The 20054-nt window shown below is 62.9% G+C and overlaps 2 protein-coding genes across 5 annotated transcripts; one reads left to right on the top strand and one right to left on the bottom strand.

Moving 5' to 3' along the window:
- Nucleotides 1–772: 772 nt before the first annotated feature.
- Nucleotides 773–7517, bottom strand: MIEF2 (mitochondrial elongation factor 2). 3 transcript variants are annotated; one of them, XM_046677683.1, is made up of 4 exons: nt 7395–7517; nt 3489–3645; nt 3107–3287; nt 773–2574 (listed from the first exon to the last, which is right to left on the bottom strand). In XM_046677683.1, the coding sequence occupies exons 2-4, from the start codon at nt 3633–3635 to the stop codon at nt 1520–1522; spliced, it is 1383 nt and encodes a 460-aa protein (XP_046533639.1). In that variant the 5' UTR covers nt 3636–3645; nt 7395–7517; the 3' UTR covers nt 773–1519. The 3 variants fall into 3 exon arrangements, with proteins under 3 accessions (XP_046533639.1, XP_046533641.1, XP_046533640.1); XM_046677685.1 differs by lacking the exon at nt 7395–7517 and adding an exon at nt 5624–5790; XM_046677684.1 differs by lacking the exon at nt 7395–7517 and adding an exon at nt 5557–5695.
- On the top strand, nt 6860–20029 carry FLII (FLII actin remodeling protein). Of its 2 annotated transcripts, none has more exons than XM_046677680.1 (30): nt 6860–7014; nt 8663–8773; nt 9056–9127; nt 10333–10413; nt 10741–10826; nt 10962–11123; nt 11414–11517; nt 11889–12064; nt 12154–12311; nt 12942–13026; nt 13459–13606; nt 13788–13921; nt 14103–14315; nt 14559–14738; nt 15415–15497; nt 15620–15694; nt 15936–16019; nt 16123–16294; nt 16861–16965; nt 17054–17245; nt 17556–17744; nt 17887–18026; nt 18104–18338; nt 18458–18612; nt 18694–18754; nt 18838–18966; nt 19046–19152; nt 19245–19350; nt 19473–19538; nt 19620–20029. In XM_046677680.1, the coding sequence occupies exons 1-30, from the start codon at nt 6952–6954 to the stop codon at nt 19752–19754; spliced, it is 3807 nt and encodes a 1268-aa protein (XP_046533636.1). In that variant the 5' UTR covers nt 6860–6951; the 3' UTR covers nt 19755–20029. The 2 variants fall into 2 exon arrangements, with proteins under 2 accessions (XP_046533636.1, XP_046533635.1); XM_046677679.1 differs by having other exon boundaries at nt 13785–13921.
- The last annotated feature ends 25 nt before the right edge of the window (nt 20030–20054 follow it).

Here is a 20054-nt window from a genome sequence, read left to right as displayed (position 1 = left end):
GATGGAGAGACCATGTTTCTCTGAAAACTGACAATGCTGGCAGAAGGGCTTTGGGCCTGCCCGTCAAGAAAGCACGGGGGGGCTCAGGAATTGAGGCTCTGGGGAAGAAACAAAACCCTAACTAGTTGGCTCCTACTACCAAAGTGAGACATCACACCGGAACCTTGTAATCTTCTCCCTTCCACATAACCTCTTCCAGTTAAACCCTACCACCTCCAGGTTGATCCCAAGCTTCCAGAACTTCAAACAGCTGCATGTGAGAGACCAGCACGAGTCACACGGATGCTTTAAGTTTTCTTTTTATTCTTGTTCACATTCTTTGAGGCATAGCTTTGCTTTAGCAGGAAAGACACCAAAGACGAGAGGGACGCCTGGGAAGGGAGACAAACCCTCCCGCCCCTAGCTCCCGCCTTTGCCAGACTTCAGTGAGAACACAGAAGTCAGCTGAGAGCAGTTCCTGTTGGCACTGCAGAGGCCGGGCCTGCACACCAGGCCTCTCCGGGAGGCCCCAGGCCCTGCTCTTCAGCCAGGCCCTGTAGCAGCTAGTGGGACACCCCTGGCTCTGGGCAAGACGGGCAGCACAAAGAACCTTGGCTCCCCAGGCAGGGAAGGGGGCTCTCCCAGGGGCCTCCACTGCCCAAAGAGAAAACTCACAGGGGCCGGCCCAGTGGCACAGCGGTTAAGTGCACACGTTCTGCTTCAGCAGCCCGGGGTTCACCGGTTTGGATCCTGGGTGCAGACATGGCACTGCTTGACAAACCATGCTGTGGCAGGCATCCCAAATACAAAGTAGAAGATGGGCACGAATGTTAGCTCAGGGCCAGTCTTCCTCAGCAAAAAGAGGATTAGCAGCAGATGTTAGCTCAGGGCTAATCTTCCTCAAAAAAAGAAAAACTCGCCTAGTTGGAGAGAGGAGGGATTTTCCCCGAGATATGAGGTGAGCAGCACGTCAGGCTGAGCCTCCACTCCAGGCTAGAGGAGGGAGCTCGACAAGCAAACTAGGCACACAGTGGACATCAGAAAACACCAGCCTTTACATCAGCCACAGAGCTGTATTCCAGGGGTACCAGGTGACCCTAGCTCTTGGGCGACAAAACACATGGTATTTACCATCCAGCACCAGAAGCCTGGAAATGCCTGGAGCTGGCACCCCAGAGAGCGCTAACGCAGCCTCTCAACAGAAAACAGAGCTGGCCTTATCCCCCACCGAGAACTGCAGAAGCTGTGTTGTCAACAATTCACTGCTGGTGATGAAGGACTGAGCCCAAGGTCCTGGGGCTGGCCCCGAGGGCGTGAGCAGCGGGCACTCCAGGCTGCGCTCAGGTAACAGCAACCCAAGCTCTCTCGGGGCTCCAGTGACTGTAGCCGACACACAAGCCAACCCCATGAGCTTAGGAAGCTCTCTTCTTTATTCTGGCTAAAAGCAAGAAAAGTGCTTTCCAAATTTAAATTCCTGGAAGGGAGGCATTCACAGCTCACCAGCATCAGAACACACGCCGGCTGCCCTGTCCCCACCCACCTAGAGCAGCCACTCAGGGGCCTGCAGACCGCTGTACAGTGCGTAGCCAATGTCATCAATCTCCTCCTCGCGCAGGCTGCTGAAGAGGTTCACGCCCGGGTTGAAGTGGCAGGGCAGGCTGGCCCGCTCTAGGCCGCTGATGAGCAACTCCAGGGCCTGCAGGAAGCGCTCCCCCAAGGCCGCCTCGGCCCAGTCCACCTCTTCCTCCCCAAGGCGCAGAACCACCTGGGTCAGGTGGCGCCGGCCCAGCCGGCTCAGGGCCGGGTGGCTGTGGCAGACCCCACACAGCAGCAGCAGCAGGCGCCGGCGGGTCCCCGTATCATGGTCATCCAGAGCCCGCAGCCTGGCGGCCTCTGCTGGGTACAAGTCCTGCAGCCAGAGGTTCCCAGCCAGCCCCTCCAGGGGCCAGGCCAGAAGGAGGCGGTCTTCGGCGTCGGTGCCAGTGACCGCCAAGAGCACCGCAACATTGAGCTCCAGGTGCTCGTGCTGCACCTCAAGCAGCAGCTCCTCTGAGGCCACGCTGGGCCGGATCAGGCACCCAAGAAGGCTGCCAATAGCTGGCCAGTTGACAGAGGTGGCCAGGGCCTTGCGGAGCAGCTCCAGCAGGGCACGGGAAGAGAGGTAGCCACCCACCAGGAAGCGGTCCCAGGGGCTGCTCCCTCGGGAGCGGAACTCAAGCTGAGTCCTGTGCACGGCCCAGCAGCGAGGGTCTCTGGCCACAGTGTCCACACCAGGTACCAGGCTCCACAGGCCCGGCTCCAGCACCAGGGGAACCAGGAGACGCACGCGGTCAGCAAGCCCCGCCTGCAGCCCGTCGTAGAGGGGCCCGCTGGGCACAAGCGCCCCGAAAGGCAGTTCTGGGAACTTGTTCCGCAAGTAGGCCTGCAGCTCAAGGGCAATGTCACCGGCCAGCTGTTTGGCCAGAGCCACATGGACCACTGGGATAGTCACATGGTCCCGCTCAAATGCCAGCAGCTTCTCCTGGAACGTGAGGCACAACGGTGCTGGGGAACTACAAGGAGGTGACATCTGAGGATGGTCATCTGCAGGCCCCTCTGCAGAGTGAAAGGGCCAGGGGACGTGTCAGAACGCTCCGTGATGAGCCAAGAAAGTACTACCCGATTACTAGCTGTGTGCCCTCCCTCAGCCACATTTTCTTCACCTGTAAAGTGACCACCTGAGAAAGCACTTAAAGCCCTCACGTATAGTGATGCCTGATGACAAATTCTCATCGCCCCAGCTGCCCAACACCCTGGGGCTAAAACAGCTTTATGTAGAGTGGGAGACAGGCCCTGGACCTCAATTTCCCCACCTCACCGCCTCCCCGCACTGTCATAATGCTGCTGCCTTGCTCCAGTCCCACCCTCCCACTCCACATGTTCTGGTAGCTGAAGCCTCAGCACCACCCAGGGGGTAGGAGGGTGGGGAAACACGCGTCATTAAACACATAGGGAGCCCAGGGTCCTGGAGGAGCAGGCACCTACACCGGTCGCATGGTCTGCCAGTGGTGGAGCCTGGGCTGCACCTCCCAAATGTGACCACCAAAGGGGTACTCACCCAGGTCAGAGGGGAAGGAGTGCTACTCACCTGGGGCGGAGGGGGAGGGGGGCAGGGGTGACAGGGGCTGACTGAGGGCAGCAGGTGGGGGCCGGGGCTGTAGGCATGGTGTGGCCTTGAGCAGGCTCAGTTCCTTCCAGCTATCCTCCAGGCATGTGGTGTCCCCCTTGGCTTCATCCTCGTCCCGTGGGCTGGTGGCCCTGTCAATGAGCTGCAGGCAGAGACACATAAGAGCATCCAAAGCCTGGGCGGCTTTGACAAAGCTTAGGGCAAAGCCAACCAGGTTGCTAGGGTAGAGAAACAGATGCCAGCTTTGGGCAGTCCTGCCCACCTCTTGGGGCCTGGCAGCAGGCCCCAGCCCTGTCGTCCTCCTCTGGGAGCCCCAGGTGTAGCCAGCCCAGCCTGGCCTTACCCGCTTCACAGCGAGGGTGGCAATGCCCAACACGGCAGCTCCGCCCACACCCAGCACCAGACGGGCATTGGCCAGGAGGAAGTCCACAGCACTGCCCAGCACCTCATCGTCACGCCGCTTCCCCCGTTTCTGGGAGAACTCTGCCATGGTCTTCTGTCTGTAAGAGAGCCAAGGTGCAGAGATGGCTTGGTGGGGACGGCCAGGCTGGCAGCAGGGCAGGTGTGGGCACGTGCTCTAGCTGCCGCCATGCTGGGGTCGCTGAATCAAACCCACACGTGAGGTTCCTGAGGATTTCTCAGGAGAAAGGAGCCATTTACTGGGAGGAGATGGGGAGCTGCCTGAACCCCCTCCCCCAAACAACCGACTCACCCCTGCAAAGGGGAGCTTGCACAGGAAGGCCCTGAGGCCTGTGGCAGGTCAGAGAAGGGGGCCCATCTCCCTAATCCCACCCTCGAGGACCCCTAACATCACCAAAGACCGTGAGGTGGGTCTTATCACCAGCATTCACAATTTACAGAGAAACAGCTTGCCAAACCACACAGTGAGTGGTGGGGTCTCAAAGCCTCCAGACTCTCGCCCACCCCCATGGTCCGATCAGGCCCCTGAGGCCTATGGTCAGGTCCTAGAGGCTGTCTCACCCCGGTTCCTAACCAGGGCTGGGCACAGCAGGAGGAAACCAAGGCCCAGAGAGGACCACAACTCAGGGTCCCAGACAGCCTGCCCTGGAGGGCCTCTCAGACCTTCGGCGGGCCCTTGGTGAAGCTCAGGGAGCCACAGCTACCCTCCAAATCTCGACAGGGCCGCCCCCAGAGGCAGAACTACCAAGTCAGAGAACAGGATGAGACAGAACTAGTAAGATGGCCCAGGCTGAGCTTGGGGAGGGGAGGCCAGGAGCTGCCTGTCAACAAGTATGTGTCAGTCAAGGCTGACAGCCCGCTGTGGGGGCAGTGAGCAAGGTACCTCTCAAGACAAGACTCCAAACAGAGGACCAGCACACTATCCTGGATAGCGGTCTCTGTGGGTGTCTCGGGCTTGGGACACTGGGGGGGGCAGGGGGGCTGCCCTCAGCTGCTGAGACCAAGCAACAAAGAAGGTAAGCTGAGGGCCTGAAGCCCCAGCTGTCTGCTCACCTGTAGAATGGCACAGGCTGCCACAAGGAAGGGTTACAAGTGCAGAGCCCGGAAGTGTGGGGCTGTGTGAGACTAGACGGGCCAAGCTCTTGGGCAGGGGAAGCAGTCCACCAAGCCCCAGCCTCGGATTCCTCCAGGGGACCCCTGCCCTCAAGCCCTGAGAGCGGAGGGGGTGTGACCAAGGGCCAAGTTTAGGGTGAGGGGACAAGCTCAGTCAGACACCAGGCAGAACTGTCTTGCTGAGGACGCCTTGAGCAGATGACCGTGAGCTCAGAGCCAGCTTGGACACCAAGGACTTCCGCCCTCCCTGCTCGGCTGTGGGTGGCCGGGGCTCAGTTGCCAAGTGAGGAGATGCCTGGAGCAGCTGAAGCCTGAAGCACTGCAGGATTCAGCGCCAACACCCGCCCCCCGAATCGCCCATGCTAAAAATAGAACAAGAGGGCCCAGGGTTGGTCAAAGGCTAGCCGGGTGACCCAGCACAGCCCTGCAACCAGTTTCAGTTTCCTCATCGATGATCAATACTACCACCTGCCTCCAGCGGGACCAGGAGTCCACTTCGCAAACTGCAAAGCGCTTTAAATACCTCCACCTGCCTAACTTGGGACTCAGCCCGCCCCAACCCGCAGCCTGCTCTGGGAAGGGGGAGAGGGCGCGGGGGGTTAAAAATAACCCGGCTCCGCGCAGCCGGGCCCCACAGCGCTCTGGGACGCCTCCTCTCCGCCCCCTCGGCCGCCAAACCCAGGGCCGGGGCGGAGCGGCGGCGCAGCAGCTGCGGGGTGGGCCTCTCAGTTCACGGCGGGGGACACCGCGGCCCCGGGGCGTGATGTACCCAAGACGGGAAGGGGCAGGGTGAAAGCAGAACGCAGGCCTGGGGCCCAAAGCCCCTCGCTCCCTCCCGGGCCGCGACCGCGGACCCCAGCGGAGGCCACGCCCCCCACCTGCGTCCGGGGCGCGCTCCAGGCCCGCGGCTGATGCCGGGGCCGCCCCGCCGCGCTCCGGCCGTACCTGCGTCGCGGCTTCAGCGGACCGACCGGCAGACGCGGCGGGCCTACTCGGGCCCCGGACCCCGGACCTGCCTGATAATGGAACGTGGAGGACCCAGGAACCGAACTCCGAGGCCCCCGGGGCGGGCGCTGACCCCGAGGCACGCAGACGAGCAGGCCCCAGGCCCAATCGGAGCGCTCGAGGCCCGCACTCACGTTCCAAAATACTACGCGGCTCAGCCAATGGCGGCGGGCCACGCCCCCTGGCCGTCCTGCGCGCTCCCTCGGGGGCGGGGCGCTCCGACGCACTGCGGATTTAAAGGCACAGGCACCCGTTCCGAGGCCGGGTGGTGTGAATGGTGTGACCCAGTGCGGGGTGAGCCAGCCCCCAGCTCCCGCCGTGACGCGCGTGCTGTTGTACCGTGAGCCTCCCGTGTGGAACCAGCTGTCTGGGCCCACGTTCCTTCCGGGGCCCGGGCAGACAGCCGCAGGTCGCCTCTGGGAGAGCGCCTTGGCGGCCCCATTGTTCTTATCTGTTGCCCCGCCAGGCACACGACAGGACTAAGGGTCTACCCTGCCACCTGCTCCATGTGACCTTGTGCGGGCCACCTCTCCGCCTGCGCCTCAGTCTTTTCTCTTGCGAAATGGGGAGCCCAGACCCCTCCACCCCTGCGAAGGATGTTGTGCATATAACCTCTGGCTCATCCAGCGTTTGTTTATGGGGCCTACTACGTGCCAGCCGGGGGGCGAGCGCGCAAATAATGAGCGGACGGGGAGGGGGTGTTGACTGTAAGCGGGAACGATAATGCGCCGCTTATTGAGCGCCTGCTGTATGCCGCGAGCCACACATGCGTTTGTTCATTTGTTCCTGACAACAGTCTTGGGAAGCACTTCACAGATGAGGAAACTGAGGCAGGAGCAGACCTGGGGCTTGCCTAGGGCTCTAGGACCCAAGGACTCAGGCGTCCTCCTACCAGTCGTTGCCATGCAGGGCCCAGCGGGCAGAGACAGCCTCCCCGGGTCCCCGCGCCCCGGGACTGGGTGCAGAATCTCCCGGGGCCGCGCCAACTCCAGCCGCTTCAGCAGCGCCGGGGCCAGTGGCGGGACCTGCGGGGCGAGGGGCGCGCAAGCACAGGGGGCGCCCGGCCTCCTCGGGGCCCCTCCAGTCACCCAGCAGACGGGGGACCGCGGCCGGGGAGGCCCGGAGAGGGGCGCGCGGAGCCCGAGGGCGCGGTCGCCCCGCCTCCCCGCCGGCCGCGCGGGGCGGGCTGAGAGGCGGAGCGGGCGCTGGCTCAGCCCGGGCGCTCCCCGCTGCCCCCGCCCGGCCGGCCGCGCAGCGACAGCGGCGCCATGGAGGCTACCGGGGTGCTGCCGTTCGTGCGCGGCGTGGACCTCAGCGGCAACGACTTCAAGGTGAGCCGGCGGCCGGCGGGCCTCCCTCCAGGCCTCTCTTCCGCTGCGCCCCGCGCGGTCTCCGCCTCCTGCCCCGCGCGCTCGGGGCCTGCGCCGCCCCGGCCTGGGGCGGGCCCCGGTGGCGCTCTCCGGGGCCCAGGCCCCCGCCGGACCGACCCTGAGGCCCCGCTCGAGGTCTGCGCGGGATGGCCGGGGCCGACGCGGACGCCTGGGCTGGAGTCGCGCTGGGGCGCGCTGCGACCCCCACCCCCTGCCCCTTCCCGGGCTGTGGGCCCCGCCCGGGCCGGAGAGTGGCCCGGCCATCGGGGAGCCTGTACTCCTCCCGGGTCCTGCTTCCCCACCCCTCTGAGGTCACACGCCCAACGCAAGCCCTGACTCACAGCCGAGCCGCTGGGGCGGGTCTGGAGCCGACTCATCACTGTCCTGTCCCCGCCACCCCATCCTGTGTGGTCTTGGGCAAGTCACTTCCCCTCTCGGAGCCTCGGTTTTCTCCTCCGGTGAAGAGGCTTTAAGTCACCCTCTTGGAGGCCTGGTTTAGCTTGTTTGGAGAGCGTCAGTCAGGCGTGTGCGGCCTGGCGGGCAGCTGTCTGAGCAGCTGCTGGACTGAGAGCCCAGGGTCACAGGAACCCGAGCCCAGCCTGCCGGCACTGGGTAGCAGTTCTGGAGTCAGGCATGAGGTGGGAGCCCTGGTGGCCAGAGAGGAGGCAGGGCAGGAGTGGAGCTGAGAGCTGGCCTGGTCCTGGGAGGGGCAGCCCGGCTGCAGGGGGCAGCCCACAGACTCAGGCTGGGTCGTGTAGTGTCAGCCCGGCTCTGGAGGGTCAGGGGCCTAAGCTTTGGCTGGGGTCAGAGGTCCGGCCAGGGCCAAGGAAGCAGGCAGGTTCTTCCTGCATTCACCAGCGTGTGCACACACCTTTAACCCCATGCACGGGCAGCCACACCACTTTCCTCTGCCTCCATTCCTACCATCATCACCTGGGGTCTCCATATGTCCTCTCCAGACTGGGAGAGTCTGAGTCACTGGCCAGGAATGTGGCCACAGGGGGAAGGGGACACCAGCCAAGGGCACTGAAGGCATGTGCTGCCCCAGGCTCCCTGCCATCAGGGCTGGGGTGCTGAGGTGGGCGTTCAGGTATGAGGGATTGATGAGTGAGTGACCCAACATCCAGGCACCCCTGTGCAGGGTGGGGCTCGAGGGGTATGGACCTTACTACAAATGGTCTGTATGCTGATGGCAGGACGGGGGCACAGGCTCAAGGGTACCCTCACCCCAGGTGGCCCAGGCACGGCCTGGAATGCCAGACAAAGGCATTTGAGCTGAGCTAACCACAGCTGGGTGCTGGGGATGTCCCCTGGAGCAAGCCGGTGCCGTCCTGGCCCTCCTGGGGCTCAGAATCTATCAGAAGAGACAGATCTTTGGCCAACAGGCATCCTGATAATTCGTTGGTCCTCACAACACTTTTGTCATGAGGGGCTTTTATTATCCCTATTCATGGTGAGGAAATTGAGGCACAGAGTTACCCAGGGTTGCACAGCTGGTGAGAGCGAGCTCTGCTGCTCCCTAAGAGCTCCCATGGGCAGTGGGGGACGGAGGGCGGGAGAGTGGGGGTGGCCCTCTCCCAGACCAGCCTCACCGTGACCCCCTCCCTAGGGTGGCTACTTCCCTGAGAATGTCAAGGCCATGACCAGTCTGCGATGGCTGAAGCTGAACCGCACCGGCCTCTGCTACCTGCCCGAGGAGTTGGCTGCCCTTCAGAAGCTGGTAAGGGGCTGGGGGCAGGCGCGGAGGGTCCCCGTGGATGGGGCTGTGCAGGAGGCTGATGACATAGAGGAAGACGTTGATGGCCATGAGCAGAGCTGACAGAGAGGAAGTAAGCCCCCTGTCCTTGGAGGTGTGCAAGAGAGGCTGGGTCTGTGAGGGAGGGAGGCTGCAGAGGTAGACTGCGCCTGTGTGGCTGAGGGCCCCCCTGGATGGTGAAGGTTGTGGCAGGACTCTAGACACGCTGCCCACTCTGCTGAGCCTCTGTTCCCTGTCCTGACCCAGGAGCACTTGTCTGTGAGCCACAACAACCTGACCACACTTCACGGGGAGCTGTCCAGCCTGCCGTCACTGCGGGTGAGTGCTGCCAGAGCCCGCTGAGCTTGGGAGGGGGGCTGGAGTCCAGCCAGGGGCATGAGGGCAGGGCCAGACCCCAGGCTGGACCAGCACCTCTGCCATCACTGTCAGGCTCGGGGGTCTGACCATAAGGGGAGAGGATACAGTGATGCCCCGTGTTAAGTCACCCGTGGAGAGAAAGGTTAAAAATCCAAAATCCCACCCATTTTGTACAACTATAACGATGACAGCTGATACCAGCTGAGCAGTGTTCCAACTATTCCATGAGGGTTTTTTCATATAATCCTGACCTCCACCAAATTCACAGATGAGGCCACTTGGCCACAGAGGCAGGTCGCTCGCCCGAGGCCACACGGCCAGGCAGCGGTAGAGCTGGGGTAGGGCGGGGTTTGGCTGGGAGGGGAGGTGGTCGGGGTGGACCACGTACCCCTCTGCTCTCCATGGAGCTGCTGACTTCCCAGAACATCAGGCCCCTAGCCCAGACCCTTTAGGCCTCTGCAAGGGTCATTCCCATGCAAGGGCGGAGCCCTGAGGTGTTGAGGGCACAGCCTCCGGACTCGGGCTGCCCAAGTTCAAATCTGAGCTCCCCCACTTCCTGGCCACAGGGCCTTGGGCGCCCTTCCCTCTCTGGGGAGGGCTCGGGGGCACCTGTGAAGGGCAGAGTGGCACCACGCAGGCAGCAGGGCTGAACGAACGGCCACCGCTGTTAGTTCTGTTGTCGCTTGCAGTCATGGTGGCGACCCTGGCCCCTCTCTGCTCAGCCGTCCTGCGTGTGCTCCCTGCACATCTGTGGCGTGAGGAGGCTTCAGCCCTCAGGGGAGAGAAAATAGACGTGCTCTCAGTCCCCGCTCTGGTGTCTCTTTGGTCCACCTTTCTCCCTCTGTTTAGAAACCCTGACTCAGCTGCACCCCTATCTCGCCCTCTGGAATTGGCAAGAAGAGGGATTGTTAGATCAGAAAAGATTCCCTGAGGACCCTGTGCTGGGCTGTGGGGCACATCTGAGCTGGGCTTTGAGATGCGAATAGGAGCTCCTTGGGAGGATAGAAGGAGCTCGCCAGGTGGAGGGACTACGAGCAAAGGGCAGGGTGGGACAGGCCTCAGGCCTGGCCTCCAGTGGTCTTCCTGAGGAAGTGTCCCTCCCTGAGCTCTCTGCTCCTTCCTGGGGTAGAAGCCAGGAGTCAGGGCCTCTCATGGTTTATCCCCAGGCCATCGTGGCTCGAGCCAACAGCCTGAAGAATTCCGGAGTGCCTGATGACATCTTCAAGCTGGATGACCTCTCAGTCCTGGTCAGCGGTTACGCCCCCACCTGGCTCCTGTGCCGGCCCCACCATTTGGTCCCCGCTCACTACAGTGGTTTCTGGAGCCATTGTTATCCCATTTTACAGATGGGGAAACTGAGGCTTAGAGTGGGCAGTGTCTTGCCCAAGGTTGCTCTTGGAGGCAGATCCCTAATCTAGGCACCCTTCCTTCGAGGGTCCCGCTGTCTCCCTTTGGCCCTGACACTCCCTCGTCCACTCCCCTCTCGGTGCCCTGCCTGATCCCCCAGCCTGGCAGAGAACTGGCGGGGTGGGGCCAGCCCTGACTCCCCGACCCACCGCATCCCTCCTACCCAGGACTTGAGCCACAACCAGCTGACAGAGTGCCCGAGGGAGCTGGAGAACGCCAAGAACATGCTGGTGCTAAATCTCAGCCATAACAGGTGCCTGGCGGGCGGTGGGGGTGTGGGGGGGTCTGGGCGACATGGCAGGGAGCCAGGCAGGTCTTGAGGGTGGGTGAGTGGCACTGACTCAGCGGCCCCTGCCTGCCTGGCTCCCTCCTTCCCTCTTGCCTGCAGCATCGACACCATCCCCAACCAGCTCTTCATCAACCTCACCGACCTGCTGTACCTGGACCTCAGCGAGAACCGCCTGGAGAGCCTGCCCCCGCAGATGCGCCGTCTGGTGCACCTGCAGACGCTCGTGCTCAATGGGAACCCACTGCTGCACGCACAGCTCCGGTGGGCGCCTGCTCAGGCCACGCCCCTTCGGAACTCACCCTGGGGCATGTGGCCTGGTCCCTGAACTCCCCAGTAGACCCGGCCCTTCCCGAGTTGGCCTGGCCACACCCTCACCGCTCCCACGTGGGCTGTGCTGCTCGGACCCCATCCTTCCTAAGCATCATGTCCCACCTCAGTCCCCTGTCCCATCCCATGCTGCCCGAAGCTACCCTTGGCCTTGTCCCCTCAGGCCCTCTCAACACCGTGCTCCTGGGCCTGCCCCTGGCCTGACTGCCCACGTCTTCCCGCAGGCAGCTCCCGGCTCTGACGGCCCTGCAGACCCTGCACCTGCGGAACACGCAGCGCACCCCGGGCAACCTCCCCACCAGCCTGGAGGGCCTGAGCAACCTCACAGGTTGGCAGTCCCTGGGTGACCCCCTCAGGCTCTGGTCCCCTCAGGTTCCTCGCTTCCTTATAGAGGAAGGAGTTGAAGCCTGCTTTTCTGACCCCCTTCCAGAGGGAAAAGAATGTGGTTATGTTATGATTATTTGTGTCATTATTGTGATGACTAGTAGTAACACCAAGTTATGAGCACAGACTTTACATCTAGATCCACCTGGTTTGAGGAGGTTTCTCCAAATGGAGAAACTGAGGTTCAGAGAGGTTAAGTCTCCTGCCTCAGGCCACAGAGCCTGGAGGTGGTGGAGCTGCGGTTCACAGTAGGGCTGGCTACCCCTGGAGCCTGCTCTGTGGGCCCCGGCTGATGCGCGCCAGCCTGTCTCCCAGATGTGGACCTGTCCTGCAATGACCTGCCTCGGGTGCCCGAGTGCCTGTACACCCTCCCCAGCCTGCGCCGCCTCAACCTCAGCAGCAACCAGATCACGGAGCTGTCCCTGTGCATCGACCAGTGGCTGCACGTGGAGACCCTGAACCTGTCCCGCAACCAGCTCACATCACTGCCCGTGCGTCCGGGCCCGGGAGGGGGGGGAGAAGGCCCCTGCGCCACCCTGGCTGCCACCCTGACTCCCACCCCTGCCTGTGTCCCCTCCAGTCAGCCATTTGCAAGCTGACCAAGCTGAAGAAGCTGTACCTGAACTCCAACAAGCTGGACTTTGACGGGCTGCCCTCGGGCATCGGCAAGCTGGCCAGCCTGGAGGAGTTCATGGCTGCCAACAACAACCTGGAACTGATCCCTGAAAGCCTGTGCAGGTGCGGGGGTGGTGTCAGGGCTCGTGGCATAGACCCCGAATTGTAGCGGGACCCGCCCTGTGGTCCTCGTGCATCGTGCACGATAGATGGGTTGATCTGGCTTTCTGCATAAAGACCACACGGCCCATGCCAGGGATTCCCAGTGTGGGTTCCCCAAGAGCGCCCTTGGAGGACACTGACAGGGACGATGCCAGAGGGGTTCCACTGCCGCCTGAGTTTGGGACACAGTGCCACCTCTGTCCCCTGTGGAGATCACAGTGTCCACTAGCTGGTCTCCCGGCTCTTCAGCAGAGAACAGAGGACCCCCTAGCAGCGTCCAAGCTAGTTTGAGGACCGAACATGTTTTTTGGTGCCCACTTGCTCATATGTGAGGGCCCTTAATTTTGCAGAATGCCATTTTGAAAAATGTTACTCCAAGGAAGTCACAAAAAGAGCTTCCCAGTCACGCAGCTTGAGGAGACTCCAGCCCCGCGGCTCCGGCCTGTCCTCCCCGGCGTGTCGGGGCCCACTGGCTTCCTAACTAGCTGGGCTGCTCAGTTCCTCTGGCCCCGTCTGCCTCCCCTCCCCCAGGACTGGGAGGTTCCCTGCCCCTGGTCTGTCGCCTCCCTGAGCCTGGCCCTGTCCTCACAGGTGCACGAAGCTGAGGAAGCTCGTCCTGAACAAGAACCGCCTGGTGACCCTCCCAGAGGCCATCCACTTCCTGACTGAGATCGAGGTTAGAGCAGGGTCCGGCTGGCACCGGAAGGGCGTGGCCTGGGGGGAGGGCAGAGGTGCAGGCAGACCTCAGGACAGACCAAGCGAAGGGGTGTCCTTGGAGTGCGGGAGACCCAGTGAGGCCACGGGAGGGGGGCCAGTGCCGGTGTGCCTTTGGGGACAAGGAGAGCCACGTCCCTATGTCCATATCATGCTTGATAGCATCGTTAAGGCCCACAGCCAGCCAGCAAGGTCACAGTTCACAGAGGGAGACCGGAGCCCATGAGGGGCAGCCACAGAGCTGGGAGGAGAACCCAGGCCCCGGACCCCAGCCCTGGGCCTCTCAGCCCTGGGCCTCTCAGCCCTGGCGGCTGCAAAGAGCAAGAAGCCGATTTGGTGTGGCTGGGAGGTGGGACTGAGGCTCAGTGCCAGCTCTGCTCACCCCCCGAGGCAGGTTCTGGACGTGCGCGAGAACCCCAGCCTGGTCATGCCTCCCAAGCCCGCTGACCGTGCCGCCGAGTGGTACAACATCGACTTCTCGCTGCAGAACCAGCTACGGCTGGCGGGTGCCTCCCCTGCCACAGTGGCAGCGGCAGCAGCTGGTGAGCAGGGGGACGTCTGGCCTGGGAGTGGAGGGAGGGGAGGGCACCTCTCTGGGCCTCAACTTACCCATCTGTAAATTGGGTGGGACCCAGCTCTCTGGACCCTGGGGCAAGGTGGTTGGCTGGATGCCCCAGGGGGCAGGCCCAGCCAGAACTCAGCTGTTTGTCCCTCCACCAGCAGGGAGTGGGCCCAAGGACCCCCTGGCTCGAAAGATGCGGCTACGGAGGCGCAAGGATTCAGCCCAGGATGACCAGGCCAAGCAGGTGTTGAAGGGCATGTCAGATGTGGCCCAGGAAAAGAACAAAAAGCAGGAGGTAAGCCAGGCCAACGGCTCTGGGCTCTGCTCAAGACAGACAATGTGACCAGGCCAAGAGGGAGAGGGTACTCTGGGCAGAGAGAACAGCCTATGCAAAGGCCCTGAGGTGGGTAGCAAGTAGAGAGACCAGCCTGAATGGCTGCACAGAGTCCGTCCATGCATTGTGACTGTGACTCCAGGAGAACACTGATGCCCGAGCCCCCGGGGGCAAGGTGCGGCGCTGGGACCAGGGCCTGGAGAAGCCTCGCCTCGACTACTCCGAGTTCTTCACGGAGGACGTGGGCCAGCTGCCTGGCCTGACCATCTGGCAGATTGAGAACTTTGTGCCTGTGCTGGTGGAGGAAGCCTTCCACGGCAAGTTCTACGAGGCCGACTGCTACATCGTGCTCAAGGTGAGGGCCGGGCACGCTGCTGCAGCTCCCTGATCCCCAGTGATCTCTTCTTAGATGGCTCAGAACCCCCAGCTCCACAGTTGTGCTTATCGAGGCACAGTGGGTGGGAGGACTTTGCAGAGGAGGACAATGGAGGTGGCCCAGGCGGAGGCGTCGCAGTGCCCCTCCGAGCGGCCTCTCTGGGCTGAGCTGGGAAGCCAGGACTTCCTGCTGAAGGCTGACAGCCTGCGGCCTGGCGCCCAGACCTTTCTAGATGACAGCGGCTCTCTGAACTGGGAGATCTACTACTGGATCGGCGGGGAGGCCACACTCGACAAGAAGGCTTGCTCTGCCATCCACGCCGTGAACCTGCGCAACTACCTGGGTGCCGAGTGCCGCACCGTGCGGGAGGAGATGGGCGATGAGAGCGAGGAGTTCCTGCAGGTGCCAACCCACTAGAAGGGCCTTGGGGAGGTGGGGTCGCAGAGGGGCGGGACAGGGGCACGGGGTGGCCAAAGGCAGGCAGGCCGGGCGCTGGGGCAGGGCAGGGAGCTGAGACCACAGGTGGTGAGGTCGAGACCTAAGGCAGACAGCAGGGACAACTAGGGTGAAGTCAAGGGAGGCGAAAGGGCAGGAGCCTGCATCAGGGGAGGCCAGGAGAGAGATGGGGAGCTGGGACCAATAGCGGCTAAGGGGCCGGGGCCACCAGCTGGACACCAAGGAGGCAGGGCCAAGGGCAGGCCAGAGTCCCAGAGGCCAGGGTTAGGGAGCTGCACTGGCCCAGGGGCAGCTGGTTACCTGTAGACACCCCACACCAGGTTTATCGGGTCACCCAATTGGCCTCTTCTGTGGCCCTGCTTGCCCCTGCGGCCTGCTGCATGCCTGTCTAAACGTGCTGTGTGTCTCTGACCCTGCACCGCAGGGAAGACACTCATTTTTGTACATCCTTACACTCCAACGTGTGTTTACGTGTATAGCCACAGATCTTATGGTTTTTTTCACTTCCTCATGGGTTGGTGGGACCTGCTGCATGTGCACGCAGTTCCGTACCCGCCGGACGGGTGGTATTTGGTGGGGCCGGGCAGCACAGTGCTGAAGGAGCGCACCCTCACGCACACAGGTGTTCGACAACGACATCTCCTACATCGAGGGCGGAACAGCCAGTGGCTTCTACACTGTGGAGGACACACACTATGTCACCAGGTGAGGGTGTCTGTGGGTGGGCGGCACTGAGCTGGGCTCAGCTGGGAAGGATTGGGAGGAGGGTGTTAGGGGTCTGTCAGCCCCTTGGTGCCCCCACCTAGCCACTCTTGCTCCGGCCCCAGGATGTACCGGGTGTATGGGAAAAAGAACGTCAAGCTGGAGCCCGTGCCACTCAAGGGGGCCTCCCTGGACCCGAGGTGAGCCCCCATGGTATGAGGTGGGGGTGCATGACCCCGAAACTTCTCCCACCGGTGGGGAGCAGGCTTGGGCTCTGGGAGAAGAGGCCTCCAGCACCCCCTTTAACTCCTGCCCACAGAGCTTGGCAGGATCAGCAAGTGGGCCTACGACTCCATAACGAGGGATTTAGTGGGGGGGGTTAGGGGGAGGGGGCACTCGTTGCCTGTGCCCATCACAGCTCCACCTGCCCCTCCTGTCCAGGTTTGTTTTCCTGCTGGACCAAGGGCTGGACATCTACGTGTGGCGGGGGGCCCAGGCCACGCTGAGTAGCACTACCAAGGCCAGGTACGAGGACTGCCCCACTCAGACATGGTGGGGTGTTTGTGCAAAGAAAAATGGTGACCTGGAATGGGAATGGGCCTACTAAGGGCTTTGCACCCGCCCTCAGGCTCTTTGCAGAGAAGATTAACAAGAATGAGCGGAAAGGGAAGGCAGAGATCACACTGATGGTGCAGGGCCAGGAGCCCCCAGAGTTCTGGGAGGCACTGGGTGGAGAGCCCTCTGAGATCAAGAAGCACGTGCCTGATGACTTCTGGCCGCCCCAGCCCAAGCTCTATAAGGTGAGCTGGGGTGCGGGGCGGGCCTGACTTCCCCAGCGGTCAGGGTGGAGGAATGGGCCATGCATCGCTGAGGTGGCTGTGGGTTCCACCTGGACTTCTGTGTGGAGAGGGTGCCACCTTCTGGACAGGGAGTAGCCTGAGCAAAGATCTGGATGTTGGCTCTGAGTGGGGCCAGGAGAAATAGTATTAGGCTGTGTGTTTCCAGGAAGGTGGGGCTGGAGAGCGAGGCTGAGAAGTGCCTAGGTGCCAGGCTTGGGAACCTCACCTTAATTCTGTAGGTGACAGGAAGCCATGGGGTGTCGTGGGCAGGAAGAGGACAAGTTAGGGAATTAGAAACAACAGTAAAGACCTGAAGAGGGCAGGCAAGGAAAGCAGCGTTTCAAAGCCCTTCCACTGATAGCGGAGGAACCACTTTGGGGTGAAAGGAGGAAACTCGTGTCCAGAGAGGAGCAGGCAGTGGACCTGAGAGCACAGCAAGGCAGGGCCAGACTCCAAATCTGGGGCCCGTGTGGGCGGGGCTCATGTCCCAGACCCCGCCCCGCCAGGCTGCCTCTTCCCGCTGCCAGGTGGGCCTGGGCTTGGGCTACCTGGAGCTGCCGCAGATCAACTACAAGCTGTCTGTGGAACATAAGACGCGGCCCAAGGTGGAACTGATGCCCAGGATGCGGCTGGTGAGACGCAAGGGAGGAGGGCGAGGGGCCGGGATCTCCCCCCCAGAGGCCCTGCCCCAGCACTGACCTGCAGCCTCCGGCCCCACAGCTGCAGAGCCTGCTGGACACGCGCTGCGTGTACATCCTGGACTGTTGGTCCGACGTGTTCATCTGGCTCGGCCGCAAGTCCCCGCGCCTGGTGCGTGCTGCCGCTCTCAAGCTGGGCCAGGAGCTGTGCGGGATGCTGCACCGGCCGCGCCACGCCGTGGTCAGCCGCAGCCTCGAGGGCACCGAGGCGCAGGTGCGCGGTGTGGACCCGCCCGCGCGGGCCACGGCCATAGGCCGCCTCCCCAGGAGCCTGCAGACGGTTCAGGCCCTGACCCTCTGTGGGTCCCTTACCACCCTGCAGAGCTGGGCCCAAGCCCCCCTCTTCCCGGAACTGCCGCGTAGGCCCGCCCCTATCCTGCCCCCCAACCCCCTAGGACCCCTTTCCCTGGACAATCCCCCGCCGCCCCCACCTGCCCCTCCCACTTGCCCGGCCCCGCCTCCCGACCTCCCGCGGCGGTAACCTTAACCGTGCCCAGTTCCCCCTCCACACTCCGCCCTCGCAGGTGTTCAAGGCCAAGTTCAAGAACTGGGATGACGTGTTGACGGTGGACTACACGCGCAACGCGGAGGCCGTGCTGCAGGGCCCGGGACTCGCCGGGAAGGTGAAGCGCGACGCCGAAAAGAAAGACCAGATGAAGGCCGACCTCACGGCGCTCTTCCTGCCGCGGCAGCCGCCCATGGCGCTGGCCGAGGTGCGCGGGGCCGCGCTGGGGCTGCGGGACTGGGTTCTACCCCGACGCGGGTGGGCGGCCGTGGGGCCGTCGTTGGGGGCCGCCGTGGGGGTCCCGCCGGCGAGGAGGGCCCGGGCGGCCAACGAGCGGCGCTAACACGCAGGCCGAGCAGCTGATGGAGGAGTGGAACGAGGACCTGGACGGCATGGAGGGCTTCGTGCTCGAGGGCAAGAAGTTCGCGCGGCTGCCCGAGGAGGAGTTCGGCCACTTCCACACGCAGGACTGCTACGTCTTCCTGTGCAGGTGCCGCGCCAGTGCCGTCCTCTGCTGGCCCTGCCCTGCTGCTGGCGGCCCCTTCTGACGGCCCTCTGACGCCACAGGTATTGGGTCCCCGTGGAGTACGAGGAGGAGGAGAAGAAGGAAGAGAAGGCGGCTGGGGCCGAGGGCAGAGAAGACGAGGAGGCGGCGGCCGAGGCGGAGGAGAAGCAGCCGGAGGAGGACTTCCAGTGCGTCGTGTACTTCTGGCAGGGCCGCGAAGCCTCCAACATGGGCTGGCTCACCTTCACCTTCAGCCTGCAGAAGAAGTTCGAGAGCCTCTTCCCGGGCAAGCTGGAGGTGCACGGCCACCCCTGGGCCTCCTGGGGGTGTCTGGGGGTGGCACTCAAGGCAGGCTTGGCCTGCGATGGGCAAAATGGGACTCCAGGGGGCTTCCCCTGACACTTCTACACCCCCAGGTGGTACGCATGACCCAGCAGCAGGAGAACCCCAAGTTCCTGTCCCATTTCAAGAGGAAGTTCATCATCCACCGGGGCAAGAGGAAGGCAGCCCAGGGTGCCCTGCAACCCAGCCTCTACCAGATTCGCACCAACGGCAGTGCCCTCTGCACCCGGTGCCTGGCTGTGGGGACAGTAAAGGGGCGGGCAGGTGGGCGGGGTCACTGAGTCCTTGCTGACACCCAACCCTCCTCCAGGTGCATTCAGATCAACACTGACTCCAGCCTTCTCAACTCCGAGTTCTGCTTCATCCTCAAGGTGGGGTCGTGGGTGACCAGGACTGTGGGTCAGGGTGGTGGGTTGTAGGCTGGACCTGACCTGAACCCCTGCACACTCCCCAGGTTCCCTTTGAGAGCGAGGACAACCAGGGCATCGTGTACGCGTGGGTGGGCCGGGCCTCGGATCCCGACGAGGCCAAGCTGGCCGAGGATATCCTGAACACCATGTTTGACGCCTCCTACAGCAAGCAGGTGACTAGGACGGGCAGGGGACGAGCAGGCAAGCAAGGACAGACAGGGCCTTGGGCTGGGACCAACCCTCTTCCCACAGGTCATCAACGAAGGAGAGGAGCCTGAGAACTTTTTCTGGGTGGGCATCGGGGCACAGAAGCCTTATGACGATGACGCAGAATACATGAAGCACACCCGGCTCTTCCGGTGAGGCCGGGCCCTGACCCCTGCCCAGCTTCCTCCTTAGTCTTGGCACTCTGCTTATGACCCAACGCCTTTCCCTGACCCTTGACCCCCAGGTGCTCCAACGAGAAGGGCTACTTTGCAGTGACTGAGAAATGCTCTGACTTTTGCCAAGATGACCTGGCAGACGATGACATCATGTTGTTAGACAATGGCCAAGAGGTGAGACCCCTGACCATGCCCATTCAAGGAGCCTGCCCACTCGGAGATAAGCATTCTGAGGCCGGGAGAGGAGGGGTGTTCCTGAGTCCCCCACGAGCCCACCTGCCCTGCCGTCCCCACAGGTCTACATGTGGGTGGGGACCCAGACAAGCCAAGTGGAGATCAAACTGAGTCTGAAGGCCTGCCAGGTGAGCGGGTGGAGGGGAGGGGGCGGCGGGGCGGCGGGCTGGGAGGACTGCCCGGGGCTCACGCTTCGTCCCGCTCACCAGGTGTACATCCAGCACATGCGCTCCAAAGAGCACGAGCGTCCCCGCCGCCTGCGCCTGGTCCGCAAGGGCAACGAGCAGCACGCCTTCACCCGCTGCTTCCATGCCTGGGGCGCCTTCCGCCAGGCCCCGGCCTAGGGCGGCGCCCCGCCTGTGGCGCCCCCAGCTCTAGGGGCCTGTCTGTCCATGCAGGTGCCGGCCCCTGCTCCAGCCACCCCCCAGCACCATGGTCCCCAGCAGCACAGCTGAAGTAGCACCAGTGGGGGTAACCCTGACCTGTGCCCTCAGGGGGCTTAGAAATTGGACTCCCTCCAGTGTGAGCTCACGTGTGATACCCCCTCCCCTGCCAGGGAGAAAGCAGATGTGGTTACCCTTTAAGAGATATTAAATGCTTTTATTTTCAGTATTAAAAATCAGTATTTTTAATATTAAAACAGC

This window comes from Equus quagga, chromosome 11 (assembly GCF_021613505.1).
Source record: "Equus quagga isolate Etosha38 chromosome 11, UCLA_HA_Equagga_1.0, whole genome shotgun sequence".
Lineage (NCBI taxonomy): Eukaryota > Metazoa > Chordata > Mammalia > Perissodactyla > Equidae > Equus > Equus quagga.
This window is presented reverse-complemented; position numbering and strand designations above follow the sequence as displayed.

Excerpts from the sequence above, each read along its gene's own strand:
- MIEF2 (XM_046677683.1), bottom strand. The coding sequence starts at position 3,635 with ATGGCAGAGTTCTCCCAGAAACGGGGGAAGCGGCGTGACGATGAGGTG. Across the intron at positions 3,288-3,488 it reads CCACCCTCGCTGTGAAGCGG|CTCATTGACAGGGCCACCAG; the intron begins GTAAGGCCAGGC and ends CTCTGCCTGCAG. Across the intron at positions 2,575-3,106 it reads CCCCTCCCCCTCCGCCCCAG|AGGGGCCTGCAGATGACCAT; the intron begins GTGAGTAGCACT and ends TTCACTCTGCAG.
- FLII (XM_046677679.1), top strand. The coding sequence starts at position 6,952 with ATGGAGGCTACCGGGGTGCTGCCGTTCGTGCGCGGCGTGGACCTCAGC. Across the intron at positions 10,827-10,961 it reads CTAAATCTCAGCCATAACAG|CATCGACACCATCCCCAACC; the intron begins GTGCCTGGCGGG and ends TCTTGCCTGCAG. Across the intron at positions 13,027-13,458 it reads ACTTCCTGACTGAGATCGAG|GTTCTGGACGTGCGCGAGAA; the intron begins GTTAGAGCAGGG and ends CCCCCGAGGCAG.